A 21,541-nucleotide genomic window follows, 5' to 3' on the forward strand; every position below is an offset into this window, starting at 1 on the left:
ATCGATATCCAATAATATCATCGTCACCTTAAGGCATTATCCACAAGCAATTCGTCTACGTCATTCTGGCTAAACGTATCAAAACCTTCTCCACCAATTTCATGTTCCAAAATAGTGATTTCAGCTCATAATGTAGATGTTTGAATGGTTGCAATGTTTGCAACGCATCCAGGCCAAGCTGCTTTGCAGCAGGCATTTAAAGTTGGTGGTCTTATTTCAGCGATAACAGATGCAACATGATTTAAACAGTCCAAAATAGATTTTTTTTTCCAAATGTCAGTTACTATTAATGATTCATTTTCTAGTTTATCATATAAATTGAAAAGTGTGCTTAATGTAATATTTTTTGAAAGTAGCAATTATGCCTTGACCTAGTGGCTGAATGATGCTTGTTGTATTGGGTGAAAAAAAACACTACCTGCAAATTTGGATGTTCTAAATGCAGATGACTTGGTGCATTGTCAACAATTAATAAAACTTTAAAATTGAGAGCTTTTTGCTTCATATATGTTTCCACTTCTGGTACAAAGCAATTATTGAACCATTCAGTAAATACAGCAGTTGTTACCCAGGCCTTTGTATTAGCCATCTAATGTACCGCAGCTGTTTTATATCTTTGCCTGTCAGAGCACGTGGTCTTAGAGATCGATTTACTAGGAGGGGTTTCAACGTTCGATCCCCCTGATGCATTGCTACAAAGTAACAATGTTACTCGATCTTCGCTTGCTTTAAACCCATCTTTTTTCTCAGACTTTGCAATGCAAGTTCAACTAGGCATTTTTCTTCCAAAACAATCCTGCTTGGTCAGCGTTAAACACTTGATCGGGACAATACCATCATCTTCAATAATTTTGGCTAACTTCTCTTGAAAATTTTTGGCTGATTCTTCATCTGCTGCTGCAACCTTGCCTGTAATCTTCATGCTATGAAGTGCATTCCTTTTTAAAAACCCGGTTAGCCATCCTTTGCTATCCGAAAATTCTTTATCAGCCGGGGAAGTGGAAGTAGGTGGCTCCAATTGTTTCATCTGTTCATAAAACCAAAGAGCTTTTTGTTTAATTAAATAACCACTTATAGGAATTCTCCTTTGAGTTAATTCTTCAATCCAAATTATGAACACTCATTCCGGTTTTTTCTAATAAAGCATCTCTTGAGTACGATGATAGTTTGGCACTTAGTTTTGCACTAGAAATGACAGATATTGCGACTTTATTCTTTTTAATTGCTCTTATAGTAGATTCGTCTAAATTAAAATGTTTAACCAATCATCGTAGATCCCTCTCCTTTTGCTAAGTGATCTAAAATTGCAATTTTTATTTCCAAAGAAATTGCTTTTATTTATTTTATTTTTTTTCTCTCCATTGGGCCAAATCAAATCTTTAAAATAAATTTAGACTTACGATACTGAAAAGACATACACTTACTCACATACAAAATTAAACTTCACCGACACTCACTGCCTACATATTACTCCAGTTACATCAGAATGTGCTGCAACACATTCTGAACGTAACTGGAGTTCATTATGTACAACGGGGAAACCCTGAATTTGCATAATGTATGCACCGCATAAAAAGAGACCCGAGTGTACATAGATTTAGATTATGTTAATTCATATTTGGTAATAATTATTTTCTATGCAATAAATTAAAATTGCAAATCATTTAACATATTTTCTTTGATTATTCCAATTTTTTTGATTTCAGAGGTGTATAAGTAAAGTAATTGTTCTAACACATGTATTTTTTGTCTCCATAAATCCTACACAACAAATTAAAAAAAAAAAAAAAAGGAAAAATCATGAAACAGAAATAATGAATTATCACTGTTTATTTTTCTTTTATAAATTTTTGTCTACATAAAATGCATTTAGTTTGTGAAAATAAATTAAGCTGCATAAATACATTGAGTTGACATTAATAACTTGCATTTGGACACTATGGGAGGAAATATTAAGCTCTCTTTTGTTGGTCATTTTTGTTCTATATTGTAAAATCTTGTATAGAATGAATTTCCTATTAAATTCTTATATACCGATTTTACTCGAGAAAGAAAGTCAAAACAAAATGCTTGTAGTTTAATTAACATATTTTCATAAGTATTTTATGTAATCTGGTAAAATATCAGAATGAATTGTTAAATTATTTAACCACCAATATGCAATCTGTAAAAATATTTGAATTAATTGCTAAGTTATTTGACCGCCAATATTGTACAAAGAGATAGCCCAGACAGAATTAGAATGCAGACCTGAGGGTCAGCGAGTTATGGGGTTTTCCCACCATGACTCAGCGAATTTTGTAGGGGCCAAAGTACCCCTGGTAGAACATCTGGGGAACTCAATCTAAAGAAGTTCCAAAGCCATTGAGGGAGAATAAAAAGCTGACAGGCGCTCTTCTGCTGGCTTTTAGATTTGGTTCTGCTTGGCTTAGCTCTGCTCTGGTCTCTCTGTTCCTGCCTTGTTCTGATGTTGCTTCGAAGAAGGTTTTTGTATCCAGATGTTCCAAGGATGGGGAAAGATATCCTGCTAGCAGTATTTCGACGATGATAGGAGATATGTAACAGCGCCGTCGGCCTGTTCCAGAAAGTCCCGTTGCGAAGTTCCTTAAGCGATCTCCAGGAATGCTGTATCGTCATTGCCTTGGAATAATGTCTGTTTGCAGTTCTAACAGGAAAGAAGAAGGTTATATTCGTGATCTCTATGATCGTGAATGCTGAACTGACTGAGAAATGTATCTAGTAAGATTAATGTAGAACTGTTATGGATTGTGAACCTTAGAGCAGGGATTGTTGATTATATAGTTGCTAGCATATTGTAAGGTTATGAAGTTGGAAAACCACACTTCTTAATTATTGTGAAATAGTTATCTAAAGAATTCTGGGCAATTATTAATGTTAAAAGGCAATTAAGTTAAGAGTTTAGAGTTAATGTTTGAGGGAGAGATTGAATGTGAAGCTTAGTTAAATTGTTTTAGAGTGTGTGTGAATTTAACCACGTGTCTGAAGTATATGTGAATGTAAATATTTGTCATTGTCTCTAGGCTAAAGGCTAGAAGTACTGATTTAAGTAAGTTGAGAACCAGACACGTCAGGTTCTCAACTTGGCAGAATTGATAAGAGCCTGATAAGTTTGATATGTGTGGAATCTTTTCTCTTTTAAATTGTAATTACCATGTCTTATTATGAATAAATTGTTTTGTTTGTTAAATAACTTTCCTGATTTCGACTTACCAATGCACTTCTCATAAAAGATAGAATCTGTGTGTCCTTAAAAGTAGCCACAACTGACTAAATTTAAGTATCTAATGTTGCTTGAATTAGAATTGAATATTAGAGATATTTCCGTGTTCCCCTGAGCATTTCTCTTATATGTTTAGGAAAGACAAACAATTCCTTGCGCGATCGTTAATGGCGCAGTCATTAATACAAATAAATTTTTAAAGATCAGTGTGAGAGAAAGCCAGCTAGTTAGACAAAGGAGTTGGTTCCAGCCAGAGGCAATTCCCAAATCTATACTATACACATGTGAAAGTAGCATAATTACGACCTTGGGGGGGGCAGTGAAATTGTAGATTAAAGGTAATAAGGCTAGACCAAGCAATGATTACAACTCAGAGTACGACTGTTAAATAAGTTAAAGAAAAATATTGAAAACATTTCGAATAAAGTATACATAAAAAAAGTCATTAAATTTTACAGTATGAATTATAAATTAAGTTTTTTTTTTTTATCAGCAAAATTAATCATACCACCAAGGAACTAGTATTGTGATGATGAAATTAACCAATCTGACACATGCACGATTGCTCCATTTTTTGCACGTACCCATGCATCATTTTACGGACTGATAACAGAAAAGTATGCTTTGCAAAGATACTATTTCCCAGCCTATTTGGATAACACAGAGTACACTATTCAAGAGAAATTTAATTAGGAATGCATATAACTGTTTGAGTTAGTTATTTAGGCACCTTAAATATAGAAAAGCAGCTGGAGTAGATAATATTCGAGCAGACATGCTAAAATTTTAAGGTATAAAAGCTAAAATGTCAAAAATTGGTTCAAGTATAATAGTATAAAATATTTACTGTGGCCATTGACATAGAGCTCTTATAGTACACATCTGTATAAATGGAAATAAGTGATAATGAGAATTACAGCAATTTTCTCAGTATTCCAGGTAAGATTCGTGCAAGCATACATGAAAAGGCTTAGAAAAAGAAACCTCGAGAACAACAAAATTCAGTCAAGCCAAAATAGAATTGTCAGGATCAGAGTTTGAATGAAAAAAAATAGTTCGGGAACTATATAAGAGATTTCTGTTCAGGATATGAACTAGTTATTACTAACACCATGTTCCAACATAAAAATGTGCACAAATTCACATGGAGAGAAGAGGCAAGGAATAAGAAAAGTCTCATTGATTGTGTTATTGTTGATAGTGATGTTTTCTCTCTGGTGCAGGACACCAGAGTGTACAGAGGATTTGAAATTGGAAGTGATCACAATTTAGTCTTCAGTAGAATAAAATCGAATTTCATATTGAAAAGAAGAACTTGCAAGAAAGTTTTAAAGTGAATAAAAGTTGAGCAGCTCTCAGATGTGAACTGTAGACTAAAATACACAAACATTATTCAAGATAAAATAAAAGAGTTTGAGAACAGGAATCAAACCTTGGAGATTCAGTGGCAAGCCCTGAAGAAAACATCGATTAATTCAGCCAGAAAGGCATGTGGTGAGGTTGTCTGCAAGGATAGAAAAATCAGAACTCCATGGTGGACAACAGGAAGTTAAAGAGGCAGTGAAGGAAAAGAAGAAAGCATATCAGAAGTTCCTGGCAAATAAGTCAGGTTGTGCTCTTAGAGAATATAGAGACAAATGTAAGAAAGCTAAACACTCTGTAAAACCAGCTAAACAAAAGTCATGGGTGGACTTTGGTAAGAACAGAACATAATTATCAAGAGGGTGGCAAGATATTCTGGAGGTTGTTGAAGAAGCTCAGAAATGGAGGAAAGAGTGTGTAAATGGAATTAGAGATGGTAAAGGTGGCATGAAAACAGGAGGAAAGATATCTTGAGATATCGAGTAATTACTTCAAAAAATTGCTAAATAAAACAGTCAGTGACAGCACACTGGTAAAAAAAAAAACACTCAATAGGGATGCAGTCAGGAATATATATCCATACTTGAAGTAGAAAATGCCATCAAAAGCCTGAAATGTGGAAAGGCAGTAGGAGTAGATGATATTCGACAAGAAATGCTCGAGTATGGAGGTATAAAAGTCTTACAGTGGCTACACTGCATAGTTCAGAGGGATGAATTCTGGATGATTGGAGTAGAGCTCTCATAGTACCCATATATAAAAAGGGAAATAAAACTGCATGTGAGAATTACAGAGGTATTTCCCTACTGAGTGTTCCTGGCAAGATCTATGCAAGTATACTTGAGAAACGGTTGAGAAGGATTGTGGAAGAAAAGCTTGGTGAAGAACAAGCTGGATTCAGGCCATATAGAGGCTGTCAGGATCAGATTTTCACTTGACGACAAATAGTTGAGAAATCGTGGGAATATAACAAAGATCTATATTTGTGTTTTGTAGATCTGAAAAAGGCATATAACAAGGTGCCAAGGCATATAACAGAAGCTATTCAAAACGCTACAGTTATATGGTGTCGGTGGGGCATTATATTAAGCAATACTTAGTATTTATTTGAGTTGTAAGTCAGCAGTTAGAATTGAAGGAAGTATAGGAAGATGGTTTAATATTAAACGTGGTGTCAGACAAGGATGTACATTATTATTATTATTAAGAGAGACCTCCAGGGAGTCAGAGATTCATCGAGGGAGGCCACATACTACACACACCAGCTATCATACTTATTCTTGAATTCATTCACACTGCTTGCACTTACAATATTCAATGGCAATTGATTCCAATCACACACCACCTATGAGAGAAAAATCTAGCCCTCACACCCTTCTTGGCGGCCTTCATTCTCGCCTTCCTAGGATGCCCTCTTGTCCTTTCCCTGCCCTCCATAAATCGAAAAATTCCATCATTTGAAATCCTGTATGACCCTTTCAGAACTTTGTAAGTCTCAATCATATCATCCCTCTTTCTCCTGTTTGCTAGTGTCTGCAGTCTACAAATTCTCAATCTGTCTTCATAATCAGTATTCCACAATCCTGATATCATTTTTAACACTCTCCTTTGTACTCTCCAATATATCAGAATCACAACAGAAACCAGGAGACCAGACCTGCACACAATAGTCCAAGTGTGGTCTTATCAAGGCCTTGTAAAGAAGCAAAATAACATCCTTATCTTTACATGTGAACGTTTGTTTCAGCATTGCAATTATCTTTTGAGTTGTATTTGCAATCTTTGTCACATGGCCCTAAACTTCAACTTGTTATCTATTAACACCTCGAGATCCCTAGCCTCTTCGAGCCTAATCCCACCAATATAATATGACATGGGATATCTAATCATGCTGAAGTGAATGACTTTACATTTACTGACATTGAACTGACACCCATTTTCCCATGCCCACAAATCCAGCCTATTCAAATCATTCTGCAAAAACTGCATATCAGCAGCATTCTTGATTACCCTACCTATCTTGCATCATCAGCAAATAACTATGTCACTTGTCAAATTGTAACACCACTTGTTACCTTAAACCTCGCACACTGAGATTATCCCCTCGGTTAGTCATTATCAATAAGGATCACATTATGAAGGAAAGTGATATTAAACCTGATATCAAAATTGTAGATGTTAATCTCAGATCTTTGCTTTATACGGATGATGTTATGCTTCTAAATAAATCTGCTACAAGGCTGCAAGATTACCTGACTAAATTGAATAACTGTTGTTAATAGATATGGTATTGAAGGTTAACAATAACAAGACAAAGACAATGAAAATAGCAGAAGCATTGAAAATATCAACTGCATTGTCCATGGAGAACCTATAGAACAAGTAAAACACTTCAACTACTTAGGCACGATTTTTAATAAAGATGGTAAATTAAATATGGAAATAGACAAAAGAAAGCTGGTATGGTAGGAAGTCAATTGAATAAATTTATATGGAATAAGAGAGAAATTAGTCAAAACACTAAATTAGCTGTGTAAAGTGTTCAAACCAATTTTAACTTATGGATTTTAGAGCTGGATCAGAAGTAAAACACTTGACCAAAGACTAGAGACTGCAGATATGAGAGTCCTGAGAAAGATTAGGGGCATGAACAGATGGCATCAGTGGCTATATCATATTAAAAATGAGGATATTAGAAAAGAACTTGACATTGTCAGCATTCAGGAATGTGTTAGCAGAGCTAATCTCAGGTGGTATGGTCACTTAAACAGAAGGGAGAGGAAAGATTAGCAAAATAAGTGTTCTCTGCAAGGTTTGCAGGAAAAAGACCCAGAGGAAGGCCATGACATAGGTGGATTGATATGGTAAAATAAATCCTTAGAAGATAGAAATATAAGATCTGATAATGTTGGAATCTTTGGAGGAAAATTGTTAGGAAGTTAGTAATGATGTAAATTTTTCATGTAGTACTATCATATCCTGTACACCCCTCACCTTGTGATGGTACATGGCAGGAATTTGATGATGAACTATATTACGAATTAATTGGTTCCTGGCGACCGTTCATAAAACGGGAGTTTATTTGTCTGAAATAATGCTATAAGCGTGAATTACATTTGTAAGAAGGAGAATATAAAATGAACATTAAATTATAAGAAAAGACTTTACTTGCCAAAAGATTTACATATTTAAAAAATAACATAAGAAAAAATTTTAAATAAAAAAAAATATTTTTTTAAAAAATTTAGCTCATTTCTATATCACCGGGTGAATCTGCATCCGGCAAGGTAGTAGGAGATATATTAGGAAGCTTTGGTGCATCTTTTTTTCAAAGAAGGCCTCGAATGTCATCTGCTTCTTTGACTTTTGCTTCTTTTTGCTTAAAATAGCTTGACATAGGCAGAAACATTATTTATTTACCAGGAAAATTTACTAAATCGTTCAGTCTGAATCTTGTGATTCAAAGATTGCTTGAGCTTTTTCAAGAAGTTTAAATGCTTCTTCTAGGCTTTTTAAAGTGAAAAACCGAGTTGGAGCTTCATATTCGTTATCTTCTGTGTCTTTTCTTCTTCAGTTCTTTCTTGTTCCTCTAATTCAAGTAAATCATTGAAGCTGCTCATTAACATCACCTTCCAAAACTTCCAGTTTCAACTGGTTTGCAATACCTTAGATCGCTTGAGTTTCAAAATTCATATTTACAATCTTCAAAGCCTTCGAAATTTTCATTAAACTGAGGACAAAGTTTATGCCATACTCCTTTCATAGTTTTTTCAGAAACTTAATGCCAGTGCTCTATTTCTTCTGGCATAAAGAGCTTTAACAGTGCTACCCACTTGATGGTTGGTAATAATTTCGTATTTTTTCTCTAAAGTAATTGCTTTTCTATATTTCATTTGCTCATTTTCTGTGTTTTACAGTTTTGCTTCTTTTTGGCATTGTTGTAAAAGTGAAAGTGTTATAGTTAAAAAGAAAACAAAATAAAAAATCGGGTGTAATTGAAGAAAACTACGAATGACACACTCGTGTTGTCAAGGCACGTGAGTGACTGAGACTTGTTCTAACTGATCATTATGTCACTATATACTGCGTAATTCCCCGTACATACCCCTAATCGTCTTCGCCACTTGCAATTTAAAATAAAAATGCCAATCCAAAAAAATTCGTCGAGCAGAAATTCGCAAAGTGAGAACTACCTGTACTCCCAAATAATGCCAGTAGAAGTCTTCAGGATCCTTTAAATAAACTGAATAGCTGCTGTAACAAATGTAGTATGAAAATTGGTAATAAAAAACAAACAAAAAAAAAACATGGAAAACATCACATCCATTCTAAATGGGGAACCTGCAATAGAAATAATACTTTTCAGCCATTTAGTTAGCAAGTTTAGTGACGATAGTATATTAAATATGAAAGTAGACACTAGAATAAACAGATCTACTATAATTGGTAGTTACTACTTATAGTTTTAAGTATCTTTCTGCTTCATGACACATAAGAACAGGATCCATTTCTTTCTGATCTGCTAGCCATTCTTTCCTTTTCTGTCATTCTCTATCAAGTTAATTTAGGCCCTTTCCTTTTTTGGATCTATGGCACAACCCCTCTAGGAATATGCTGTCCATTCTCAGTATGTGTCCAGTCCATTTCCATCTGTTTTTTTTTTTTTTTTTAATTTCATCAGTGATGCTTTTTTGCTCAGTCAGCTTATATAAGTCATTTGTTATATATATTGAGTCAAAATATTTTTAATATTTTATACAGACATTTTGTTTGAAAATTATTTAATTTAGATTCCTGTTTTTGTTCAGCTTCTATGTCTCTCTGTTCCATATAATAATATGCTTAACACTGCTATTTATGTTCTTATTTTGGTTTTATTATGATATTTTGATGATTTCCGTATGTTATTTTTATTTTCTGAAAGCAATATTTCCTTTTGTCAATCTTGGCATTATATCCTTGTCAGTTATATTTTCATTCTCTACATTAGTTCCCAAGTATGTAAAATTCTTAACTTCTTCTACAGCATGTTGATTCATTTTTAATTCTTTGTGACATTTGCTGTTTAGTTTAAGAACTTTTGCTTTAGTCATATTTATTTTAAGACCAACCATTTTAGCTGTTTTGCACAAGTCTTCCAATTTTGCTTATATGCCATAGTTTTGATATCCTCAAAATACGATATAATTTAGATCTTCTAACTGCAACATAGGATTCCATTTAATTCCTCTTCTTGCACATGTAATTTTTTTTCATAATCCTATTAGTGACTATGTTAAACAATAAATTATACTAATATACAGACAGTACACAACCCTGTTTTACACCAGATCTTATCTCAAACCACTCAATGTTTGCTATGCAATAATGCAGTTTTTATTTCTCTTATACATTTCTTTGATTATTCTCACATAATCACTAGGAATTCCATTATTTTTAATAATTAACCATAATGTTTCTCTATCATAGTGTCAAATGCTTTAGCAAAATCTGTGAAATTTAGGTATAGTGTGCTAGGTTCTATGCTTTGTTCGTTGACGTTCCTTTAAGTAAAAATGTGCCTTAACATCTTCTACTTCATTTTTAATCCTATTTATCAATAGGATTTTTTTTAGATCAGTAGGAATTTTACATGCAATTTTTGTAGATACTGGCAGTAGACTTAATTCCCTTCCAGTTTCCACATATTTTTAGTCTCCAACACATTATTAAAGATCAGTTGTAGTCCATCACCAGCAGTTTCTTTAGCTATCTTAAGCATTTTTATCGCTATGCTATCATTGCCAGAAGCCTTTCCACTTTTTATTTTCTCTATTACGTTCTTTTTTTTTTAGATATAGGTTCTGATGTAATATTTAAATCTATGTTTATAGTACATTCTTCCATTATTAAACTTCTAATTATATCAGTTATATCGTTTTCCAGATTAAAATCTCATCAAAGTGTTCTTTCCATCTTCTGACAATCTTATCATCTTTATCTCTTATAGCATTTACTTCTTTTCTTCAGAGCATATTTTCCTTGTTATCTCAGTCTTCTAACGTGTCCTAATGTTACAGCCTTTTGTGCTTCTTCTCCCAAACTGCCTACATAATTACTTTTATTTTCTCTTGCAGATCTTTTAACAAATTTGTCTATCTCTATAATTGCTCCAATGAATTTCTTTAGCTATCTGGAATTTTGCATTTTCAAACATTAACTTTATGACTTTCTTCTGAGTTTCCAGGGCTTGTCAGATAACCAATCCTTATTCTTTTCCCCTTTTAATATCCAGTCTCTTGCAGCCTCATTATTTACCATTTAAAAATGTTTCCATTGCTTTTCAATCATTTTCTGAGCTTTTTTACTTTCTCATTTTCCAAAGTATAAAATTTTACCTTCCATTCTGATTTCTTTCTAATTTTTTTTTCTAATCCCATGCAGTTTTAATTTAATTTTAGCTGTTGCTACCTAATGATCAACCCCTAGTCTTTCTTTAGCATCTAAGAATTACCCTTGATTACAATATGATCAACTTGGGATTTGGTTTTCCATCTGGGAGGATATCCAGGTCATTTATATCTTTGTTTAAACAAGCTTTCTCCTATAACAAAATTGTTCATTTCACAAAATGCCACCGGTAGGTCACCATTCTCATTTCGTGGATTACATACTTCATTACTTCTCTCATCTTCATTATTTCTTTTGCTAACTTTAGCATTTGTGTCACCCATAAGGATAATCATGCCATACGTCAGTACTTTTTCTATGCATCTAGCTTCCCATAAAAATTCTCCTTCTCTTCAGGCTCTTTCTCATTTGTTGGTGCATCAACTTATATTATGGTTGATTTAATACATCTTGAATATAATTTAGTCATTATTATCCAGTTGCTTATGGACTCCCAATTTATCAAGCTTTTACTTGTCTTTGCACTAGGTTTATGCACCACACCTCTTTTGTGACTTTCATCTGATCCTAAATACAATATTTGATATTAATCTACAGTCCTCACTTATTCCTAAAATATTTATTCTGTACTTTCCCAATTCTTTTATCACTTCTTGTGTCTTTCGATTTCCAAACATAGTTCTAACATTTCACGTTGTAATTGATGTTTTCTGTTTGAGTGAAAGTGGTGGCCTTATCTGTTTCAAAGGTTCTCTAGACAACTTTGTCCTTGAAACTTCATCCATGCAGTATCCTCTTGCCCATTTTAAATAATGGTCATCAGGAATCCTGAAGGCTGACACACCTAACACCAGGTTTTCATGATCTCTCAGTTTCGATAATCAGTAATATTTATGGGGAAGGACTATTAACCCTTCACCCAACTCTCCTCTGTCCAAGCTTTGGGATCAGCATGGAGGAATCACCCCTCCACACACACACCCACAGTAAATTTATACTGAATATGAGAGAATTGCCCCAAACTAGCAGTATCCAAGACATTCTTCAAACAAATTTTAAGTTATGGATTGAGAGCGATTAGATCTGAGGAAAGAACAGTTAAAGAATAGAGATAACAGATGAGACTTCTGTTAATAAAATTATGAACAGATGGTGAAAGAATCATTTAAAGGAAGATATGAGAAAGAAAGTTGACATTTAGTTTTCTAGAATGTGTAAGCAAGGTAAATCTAAGGTATGGTTATGTACACAGAATGGGAAAGGAAAAGCTAGCAAAACAGGTGTCTTATGCTGAGATCGCAGGAAAAAAGACCCAAGTAGATTGATAAGTTATTACAATATTGGAGTTATAAGAACAGATGAATTTGGAGTAGAATTGTTGATAGGAAGTTAATAATTTAAACTTAATATAGGCCATTAATGAGATGATGATGTGCAATATACAGTCCTTCCAGCCAAGTCATCCTGACCTTTCCTAGTCTGAGAAAATACCAACTAGACTTGTAGATGGTAGATGACTTTCATTGCCCACTGAAATGCCACCCTGCTTGCTAGAAGTGTCAAGTGGTTGTTGCCATGTGTTGTCTCTGATTTCTATCCCTCCTTAGATGCAGTGTGGCTACATAGTGGCCTTGTTCAGCATGCTATCCACACTAGAATTATTGAACAAGGAATCTAGCACTGCTTTTTTTTTAATGTTTTTTTTTTGGGGGGGGGGGGGGTGGCATGACATGACTTCACTAATTTCATATTTAATCCTCTATTTTACAGTTTTACAACAATTTTACATGTAGTACTATCATATCCTGTACACCCCTTCAGGGTACATGTCAGGAATTTGATGATGATGATCCTCTGTTTTTATGATACTGTTATTAATGGAAATTTTCTGTAAAGATTTGGTTTTTAATTTGTCCTTATTTAAGTCTTTTGTGTCTAGGTGAAATGAAAAGTAATAGTATTATGAATAAATAACTAAATATTTAAAGTTCTTGAATATCTGCTAATAGAATAAGTTTATTTAAGGTGCTAAATTTATTTTCAGAACATGTTTGAACTGAGTCTTTCGCAGGCAATGGGTATAACCAAGAAAGATGCATCTGGTGATTTATCATCTTCTAAACTGAGTAAGGTTACTCAGTTAACTGGTTTCTCTGATCCAGTTTATGCTGAAGCATATGTTCATGTTAATCAGTATGATATTGTTTTGGATGTGTTTATTGTAAATCAGACTGCTGATACCCTGCAGAATTGTACATTGGAATTGGCAACACTTGGTATGTATTCATTTTTTATATAATAAATAATTTTAAGTAATTCTATATCAAGAAGTTTAATTTTGTTCTATACAATTTAGTGTTTCATTAGGAACACAATTCTTCATTACATCAGTATGATGAAAAGGGAAAGGTTGATTTCAGAACTTGAAATGCATGTGTATGGCTCTTGCTGATGCAAATCCCAATGATAATGCTAATTGGACATACACACACACACACAGTACCTTTTTGTATTAAAAAAAATTTAAAAACTTGGTGGGCATTTCCACACAAATGCAACCATTAATTTGGGAAGGGGGGGGTGCTTTTACAAATGATCTTTGTATAAGTTTAATGGTTGAGCTGTGTAGCAGCCATTTCTGTGTGTGTGTTGCTCTCTCATGGTTTAGGAAGTGTACCTCAGATTAATAGCTCACTTATTTTTTTCTGCCTCATTTAGAAAGCAGTGCAACAATGTTCATTGGTTTGGAAAGGGGACATAGTTTACATCATATAGAACTTAAGGAACCTTTATAAAGCTGTCAACTGAAGGTGAATTCCACAGTAACTCACCTGTATCGACAACTGTATTATCTGAAATCTCCAGGGTGTGGTGTCAAGGATTCATTGAGGGAGGCCATACATCTCCCTCCCCCACCAGCTGTCATACCTTCTCTTGAACTCATTCACACTAAATGCACTCCTCTTCAGCAAGCAAACTGTCCCACTCACTCCCTGTTCTATGAAAGAAAAATATAGCTTTCACCCCCTTCTTAAACACTCACAAACTAACTTCCATAGATGCCCCATGTTATCTTTCCACTTTTCATATAATGAAATATTTCATCAGATGATATGCTATCATACTCATTCAGAAGTTTATAGATCTCTGTCATAACACCCCTCTTTCTATAGCTTACCAGTTTCTGCAGTCCACATACTCTATTTTTCTCATAATTTGCATCCCATAATCCTATTATAATCTCTTCTTTGCACCTACCACAGCATCTTTATCTCCTCTAAACCCAGGAGAAATCTGTGCATAGTAGTCCTGGTGTAGTCATATCAAGGCCTTATAAAGGAGACAAAATGACTTCCTTTATCCTTGCATATCAATATTTGTTTCAACATTGCAATTATCCTCTGAGTTGTATTTGAAGTTTTTGATGTGACCATTGAAAACTTCCTGTCCACCATATATAATCAACCAAATTCCTCCACAATCCCTAATTTCATCAGTTTGATCTTAGCCATTATCATTTACCCACATTTCTGACCTATTCATAATCACCTGGATATCAGTATTAGTGTGGGGGGGGGCATAAATACAGTCTAATTGTGATTTTTTGAGTTTATTTTCGTACTCTCTTTCAGTGAGTGAATTTGACTTTAAGTGCTTGTTAAAGCACTTAAAGTCTTATCTTTTCAAGAAAAGCAAAGAATTTTGAGTGCTATGATAAGTTGCCCAAAATGAGTCAGCATAGTTGCAGCTGTACATTTAAAAATTTCACAACTACTCTTCAGTAAGATCTTAAAAAACATCAACCATTGAAACTTCAGCTCTTTTTAATGAGAACATGGATCGGAATAGAGCCCGATGTGGTAAGGATACTCAAGTTGAATCAGCATTAAAAATTTGGTTTAGTAATGTTCATGGAAGAATGCTTCGATTAATGGGCCTTTGATCCATCAAAAAAGCAGAACTTGAAAAAACAGTTGGCAAAGAAAATTTCACCGCAACTGATGGATGGTTTAACAGTTGGATAAAGCGAGAGAATATTGTGTACAAGCGTATTCATGATGAAGAAAAAAGTGCTGATTTTTTATCAGCTGATGCGTGGATTAAGACCAAGTGGCCAACAATTATTGCTGAATATTCTTCCAAGGATATTTACAATGCAGACAAAACAGGACTCTATTTTTGTGCAATGCCTGAACATACTTATTTGTTTAAAAATGAAAGTACTGTACTAAAGGATTTAAATCTTCAAAAGAGCGAGTGACAGTTCTTTGTTGTGCTAATATGAAAGGTGAGAAATGAGAGCTCCTAGTGATTGGAAAAAGTAAAAATCATCGGTGTTTTAAAGGTGTCAAAAGTTTGCTTGTTGACTACTGTTCTATTGCAAATGCTTGGATGACTAATGACATTTTCAACAATTGGTTAGTTAAGTGGGATCTTAAATTAAAGAACGTCAAAGTAATTTTTTTGCCTTCGAACACTACATCGTTAATTCAACCATGTGACCAAGTCATCGTACGAGCTAAGCTTATTATCGCAGGGAAGTTCATGCGAGAATTATAGCTGAACTTGATTCTATAAAAGACCAATCTGATGCAAGTGCAATTGCAAAAAAGATTTCCCTTCTTGGTGCATTTGGTAGCAATGTCATGGAAGCAAGTCTCAGAGACTATTAAAAACTGCCTCCAAAAAGGTGGATTTTTTATAGGTTTTATTTCTGGGAAAATTCCCATGTTGGATTTTTTAAAACAAACTCTGAAATTCCTTCTTCTGAAGAATTTGAATATCTTACAAATTAAATTTTTGATAAAACTCCAGATGGTATGTCGAAAGAAGAATTTGAAAATTGGTCGGATATTGATAACAACGTTGAAGTGGTGGCTACAATGACAGTGTCGGAAATATGTCAAGCTGCTTCCAATGAGAACTTTAAACTAATAGAAGAAAGTGAACCTAATACAAGTATAGAATTTTAGAAAGAACAAATTTTAGAAGCTCTATGAAGTCAGAGTGTCACTCTATGTTGCACACACACCGTGTGTGCAACATAGAGTGACAAACTTGGTAAGGCATTATGAGTATGAGCCATTTATTCATGAACTATTGTATTCAGACACACAACAGGCAATGCTAGATAAGTTTTTAAAATAAATCTTATGTTGTAGATTATTAAAAAGTTGTTTATAACATTAAATTAAATTAAATAATGTTCATAAGAATAAACTGAAATAAATGATACAATTTTTTATATCCTTTGCTTAATGTTATCAGCCAGTTATTGTAATCGAAAAGTGACTCTCCCAAAGTGATCACAATTAGCAGCATCTGCTGTACTTCTTGCAGTAGATTCCAGAGGATGGAGGTAGACAGAATGAAAGAAGAGAAATAAAAGCACGTTCAATGTGTTTGCAGTTACACTGTAAGGGATGTTGTGGGGCAGCTGCTGTTCTTGTATTAATGGGTGCAACAGAAAGTGAAGGAATGATGGATGCCAGTTCAGTGGAGCAATGACATTGAAGTACCTGTAGAATAGACACAGAGCTGAAACACTGTATCTGTGAGATAGATTGAAGGGAATCTGTAAGAGAGGGATTGTCTGTTTTCTGAATTGCTCTCCTCTGGATAGCATCAATAATTTTTAGAGGGGTTTTAGGTAATCTACTCCAAACATGTGAGCAGTATTCTAAGCATAGGTAGGTTTGTATTTATTTAAGATTTGGTTGGGGGTAAAATAACATCTTGAACCAAAAAAATGCTTAATTTTTTGGGTGCTGAAAAAGCTATTGTTCAGATTATGACAGGAGAGGCTGTAGTTGAATGTTAGTCCAACAGAAATATGGTCTTGTATGGTGATTTGTGTATTACTGAGGGTAATTGAATGTGTGCTGAGATTTTGTGAGAGAAGTGGCAAGACTGTTTTGGTAGCATTGAACATGACCTGATTGTCCTCACCCAATTGAAGGTAGTAGATGATCTTGATGCTTGGGATATTTGTGCACTGCGTGGTTTATCAGTTGAGTAGGTTGAATGGAGAGTACTATCATCTGCAAAGCTGTGGATTGGATTGGTGGTGATTTGAGAGTAGGTCATTTATATACATGAGAAAGAGGATAGGTGATTAAATAGAGCCCTGAGGTACTCCTGCATTGGCGTTGAAGCTTGGAGAGAGGAAATTAGCAACCCAATTACAGAGGGTGGCAGGTAGACTAAAGGATGGCAGTTTAACAGGCCTACAGGCCTTGATGGCAGACATGATTAAAAGCTCTGGAAATGTCAAGACTGACAGCACAAGTTTTGCCAAACCATCCATTGCATATGTTCAGTGGCAGCTGATGTAAAATAAGAGGTCAGCAATGGATCTTTAATGGCAGAATCCATACTGATGGTTTCTGATTAATTGATGGGCCTCTAGGTATTGGAGAAGTTGGCTATTGATATAAAACGATATAAAAAGTACAAATACAAACTGATAGAGAGACATAAGAAAGTGGAGACGAGAAAAGAGTACAAAATTATGAGAATGAAAATCTAGAAATAACATCTAAATTTTTGAATACTGTGTTAGCTTAATGTCATGTGCCTGAAATCTTCATAATAAACTAAACGTGTAGTTTGTACCATTAAAAACCAAAAATAGCAGTCATTAGGATGGGAGTGGAGAAAAGTGATTCACACAGTTGGTGTGAGCAAGTCAGTTTCCTAATTGGACTGAGACCCAATAATGGATAGCTGGCATAAGATAGTGTTCTCTTAAAATTATAAATCAAAGAAATGTGGCACAATGTATGGTATTGTTTTAATTTGAGGTTTAATTAAAAGTTATTTAGGTTTGAGAGATTTTTTTATCCACAAAGTAAAAAACTATTCTGATTTAGAAATTTTTTATTCAAATTTTTGGTTTTAATAGTACAATCTTAAATATTTAGTTCATTGTGAACATTTCAGGTAAGTGACATTAAGTTACTGTTGCATTTCAAAATTTAAATATTAATTTTCTTTCTTATAATTTCACTCTTCTAGTATTCTTTCTTACAGATACCATTATGTGTTTTGTATTCTGTACATTTGGTTCCTGCCATGTATTATTTCCCACAATTTTCTTTCTTTACTAACTGTGACAGCATTTGCTAGGAAATTCAGTTTTCTATTGTGAATATTTTAGAACCTTTAATGTTTGTAATAGATAACTTAAAATAGTATTGGGTCTGTGGAACTTTGGTTGGAACTTGTCCATAGTTCTGTATAGCACATCATTTCATTATAGAGTAACTCTCCTATACTTATTTAAAAAATAGGTGTGCTTTGCATTATATGATCCAAGGCAACTGATGTGAAGATACTTTGCACACAAACTTTTGTTTGCTTACACTTCGATAAAGGATTAAACCAATAATATAATTTCTTGGCATATTTAATTTATAGTTTAACCAAGTGAAAATACTTTCAACATCTATCTCTGATCAAGAATAATTTGATAATAGGGGAATACACCTTTTCACTACTTATATATGGAAAATATGCATTATTTCTTCTGGGTCTGGCTCCTATTGATAAGACCTCAGTGAAGGTTGAAGCTGGTCTGGGTAGTGGCCCTTCCCATAATGCATAGCTTATACACATTCAAAAGGGTGTGTGCTTTGCATTATGAGATACTAAAGCAACTGATGTGAAGTAATTTTTTTTTTTGCCTCTATGTATGAGTAGTCCGTTTGTGAAGATAATTCATGCACAAACTATGTTTGCTTATTCTTGAATAAAGGATTAAACCAAGAATATAATTTCTTGGCATCTTTAATTTATAAGGCATATTCCGGTAATTGGACGACATTTTTTTATTAAGCTAAAAGCACAATAAAGAAATAAAACCTGACAAGTTTCGTAAGTCATTTGACTGACATCTTCAGGGGTAAAAGGTAACTTAAAGTTTAAAACAACAAAAAAGAGAAATTATTCAAATATAGTTAATACTATACAGTTGTAGCCGTCTGGCTGTTCATAAAATTAAAAAATCAGAATGCAGATTCAAAGCAGTGCTAAGTTTAAACAATGCTGGATGATGCCACATTCCGTTGTTCACGTTCATAATGTCCGAGGTCTGACTGAGGTATATTTTTTATCAAAGCTGACCAAACTTGGTGTAGAATTAAGCTAGACTTGATTTATATTCTCTTCTGTTTTGCACATCCTTTTGGTGTTTGTTCATGCGTATTTCTCCAGATCTTCCTGTCTATTCTATGTAGCAGATGCCGCAAGAAAAATAAATTTTATAAGCACCTGGTTTATTTAAGCCTCCACATCATCCTTTAAAAAAATCAGGTGTTTATAAAATGTATTGTTCTTGTGGCATCTGCTACGTAGGATAGACAGGAAGATCTGGGGAAATACACATGAACGAACACCAAAAGGATGTGCAAAACAGAAGAGAATGCAAATCAGGTCTAGCTTTCCATACCACTTCCACTTGCCACAATGTACTCTGGCAGAAAACAAACATGTCTTACATAGAAAAAACTGTTACATAAGGAAATTTAAAGAAGCTGCAAACATGCTTAGAATTCCAACCCAATGCAATAAAAACCAAGGCTTAATTCTACACCAAGTTTGGTCAGCTTTGATAAAAAAAAATACCTCAATCAGACCTCGGACATTACGAACGTGAACAACAGAACGTGGCATCAGCCAGCATTGTGTAAACTTAGCACTGCTTTGAATCTGTATTCTGATTTTTTTAATTTTATGAACAGTCAGACGGCTACAACTGTATAGTATGAACTATATTTGAATAATTTCTCTTTTTTGTTGTTTTAAACTTCAAGTTACCTTTTACCCCTGAAGATGTAAGTCAAATGACTTACGAAACTTGTCGGGTTTTATTTCTTTATTGTGTTTTTAGCTTAATAAAAAAAATGTGGTCCAATTACCTGAATATGCCTTATGAACTTCTAAACCACAGAAACTTCCACTTATAATCTTTAATTTATTTGTCTTTTACTTAATTTTATAGTTAGAAGTGAGCAAGAGAAATAAACTATAGAAGGCAAAAACGATATCCCCACTTTATGTTCATTTTACATAAATTTTCCCTGTATCCAAGAGATGTTAACTAAAAATAGTATCCTACTTATTCTATCCAGATTTGTAAATAGTCATTTGTATGCTTTTGAGTAAGAACTGCATGTTATTGAGAATATTGATATTTTATATTAAATTTTAATCATTTTTATTTATGTAGGTGATTTAAAACTTGTGGAGAAACCATCTCCAGTTATTCTTGCTCCTCATGATTTTTGTAACATTAAAGCAAGTGTGAAAGTTGCTTCTACAGAAAATGGTATTATATTTGGAAATATTGGTAAGTAACATCTGAAGACTTAATGTCTTGTGAAATTTATTTTTACTAGAACCTTAATGTAATTAGACCACGGCACTCAACATCATGTAAATGCAGTTCGCACATTTCATATTTTTGTTGTTTAATTTGAAAGTCATACTTAAGATGTCCTTGATACTAGGGCAAAAATTTTATACCAATAAAATATATACATAAGTTGAATCTGTCTTATGTCATGTCTTACATTCCTATTCATCAAGTTAAATTATTTTTAACCTGAATGGGTCCCTTTTTTTGGCATATGAAATGCTTTGAACTTCTCAAAAGTTCAGTATATGTAACCCACAAGCATTGACTTTTGCAGCTCAACAGATGATAGCATTGCATTGCTGATAAATCTAAGCTTGCAGTGTTTCAGCATAATAAACAATAAACAAAAATATTAGCAAACTTCACAAGGAACTTTTAAAGATACACTTCTTTGTCTCCAGGGGTTGTCATTAATTTTCTAATACTTTGTTTCGAATACTTCTGTTTTGGGAGCACTTGCAACTTCCATGGCTTCCACAGCTAGGTACATCTGGAAATGTATGTAGAAAATAACAGCTTTTCTGGTATTTCTAGCATACAGACATTTTTCATAAAATATGAATCTGTTTCTGATTTCTAATAATCATCATCATCAAATTCCTGCCATGTACCCACAAGGGGTGTACAGGATATGATAGTACTATATGAAAAATTTACATCATTACTAACTTCCTATCTACAATTTTCCTCCAAATCAGTCTGTTACTTGTCAAGACTCCAACATTACCAGATCTTATATTTCAATTGTGTAAGGCACTTTGTACCGTATCAATCCACCTATATCTTGGTCTTCCTCTGAGTCATTTTCCTGCCAACCTGGCAGAGAACACTTGTTTTGCTAATCTTTCCTCACCCATCTGTTCACTCCTCTAATCTTTCCCAGGATTCTCATATCTGCGGTCTCTAGTCTTTGGTCAAGTGTTTTACTTCTGATTCAGCTCTCAAATCCATAAGTTAAAATTGGTTTGAACACTTTATACAGCTAATTTAGTGTTTTGACTAATTTCTATCTTATTCCATATGAATTTATTCAATTGACTTCCTACCATATCAGCTTTGTTGATTTTGTTGTCTATTTCCATATTTAATTTACCATCTTCACTAAAAATCGTGCCTAAGTAGCTGAAATG

General features: G+C 33.8%; 1 protein-coding gene across 2 annotated transcripts in view; it reads left to right on the forward strand.

The window, feature by feature from the left end:
• The window catches only part of betaCOP (coatomer subunit beta), a 304,925-nt gene that overhangs the window by 233,555 nt on the left and 49,829 nt on the right, over positions 1-21,541 (forward strand). For both annotated transcript variants that reach the window (XM_090413127.1, XM_090413129.1), the window contains exons 17-18: positions 13,038-13,269; positions 20,223-20,342. In XM_090413127.1, coding sequence (XP_090269253.1) covers positions 13,038-13,269; positions 20,223-20,342 — 352 coding nt within the window. The remainder of the gene's footprint in view (positions 1-13,037; positions 13,270-20,222; positions 20,343-21,541) is intronic.

This window comes from Typopeltis vanoorti, chromosome 23, assembly GCF_054136105.1.
Source record: "Typopeltis vanoorti isolate ZY-2024b chromosome 23, IOZ_Tvanoo_1.0, whole genome shotgun sequence".
Taxonomy (NCBI): Eukaryota; Metazoa; Arthropoda; class Arachnida; order Uropygi; family Thelyphonidae; genus Typopeltis; species Typopeltis vanoorti.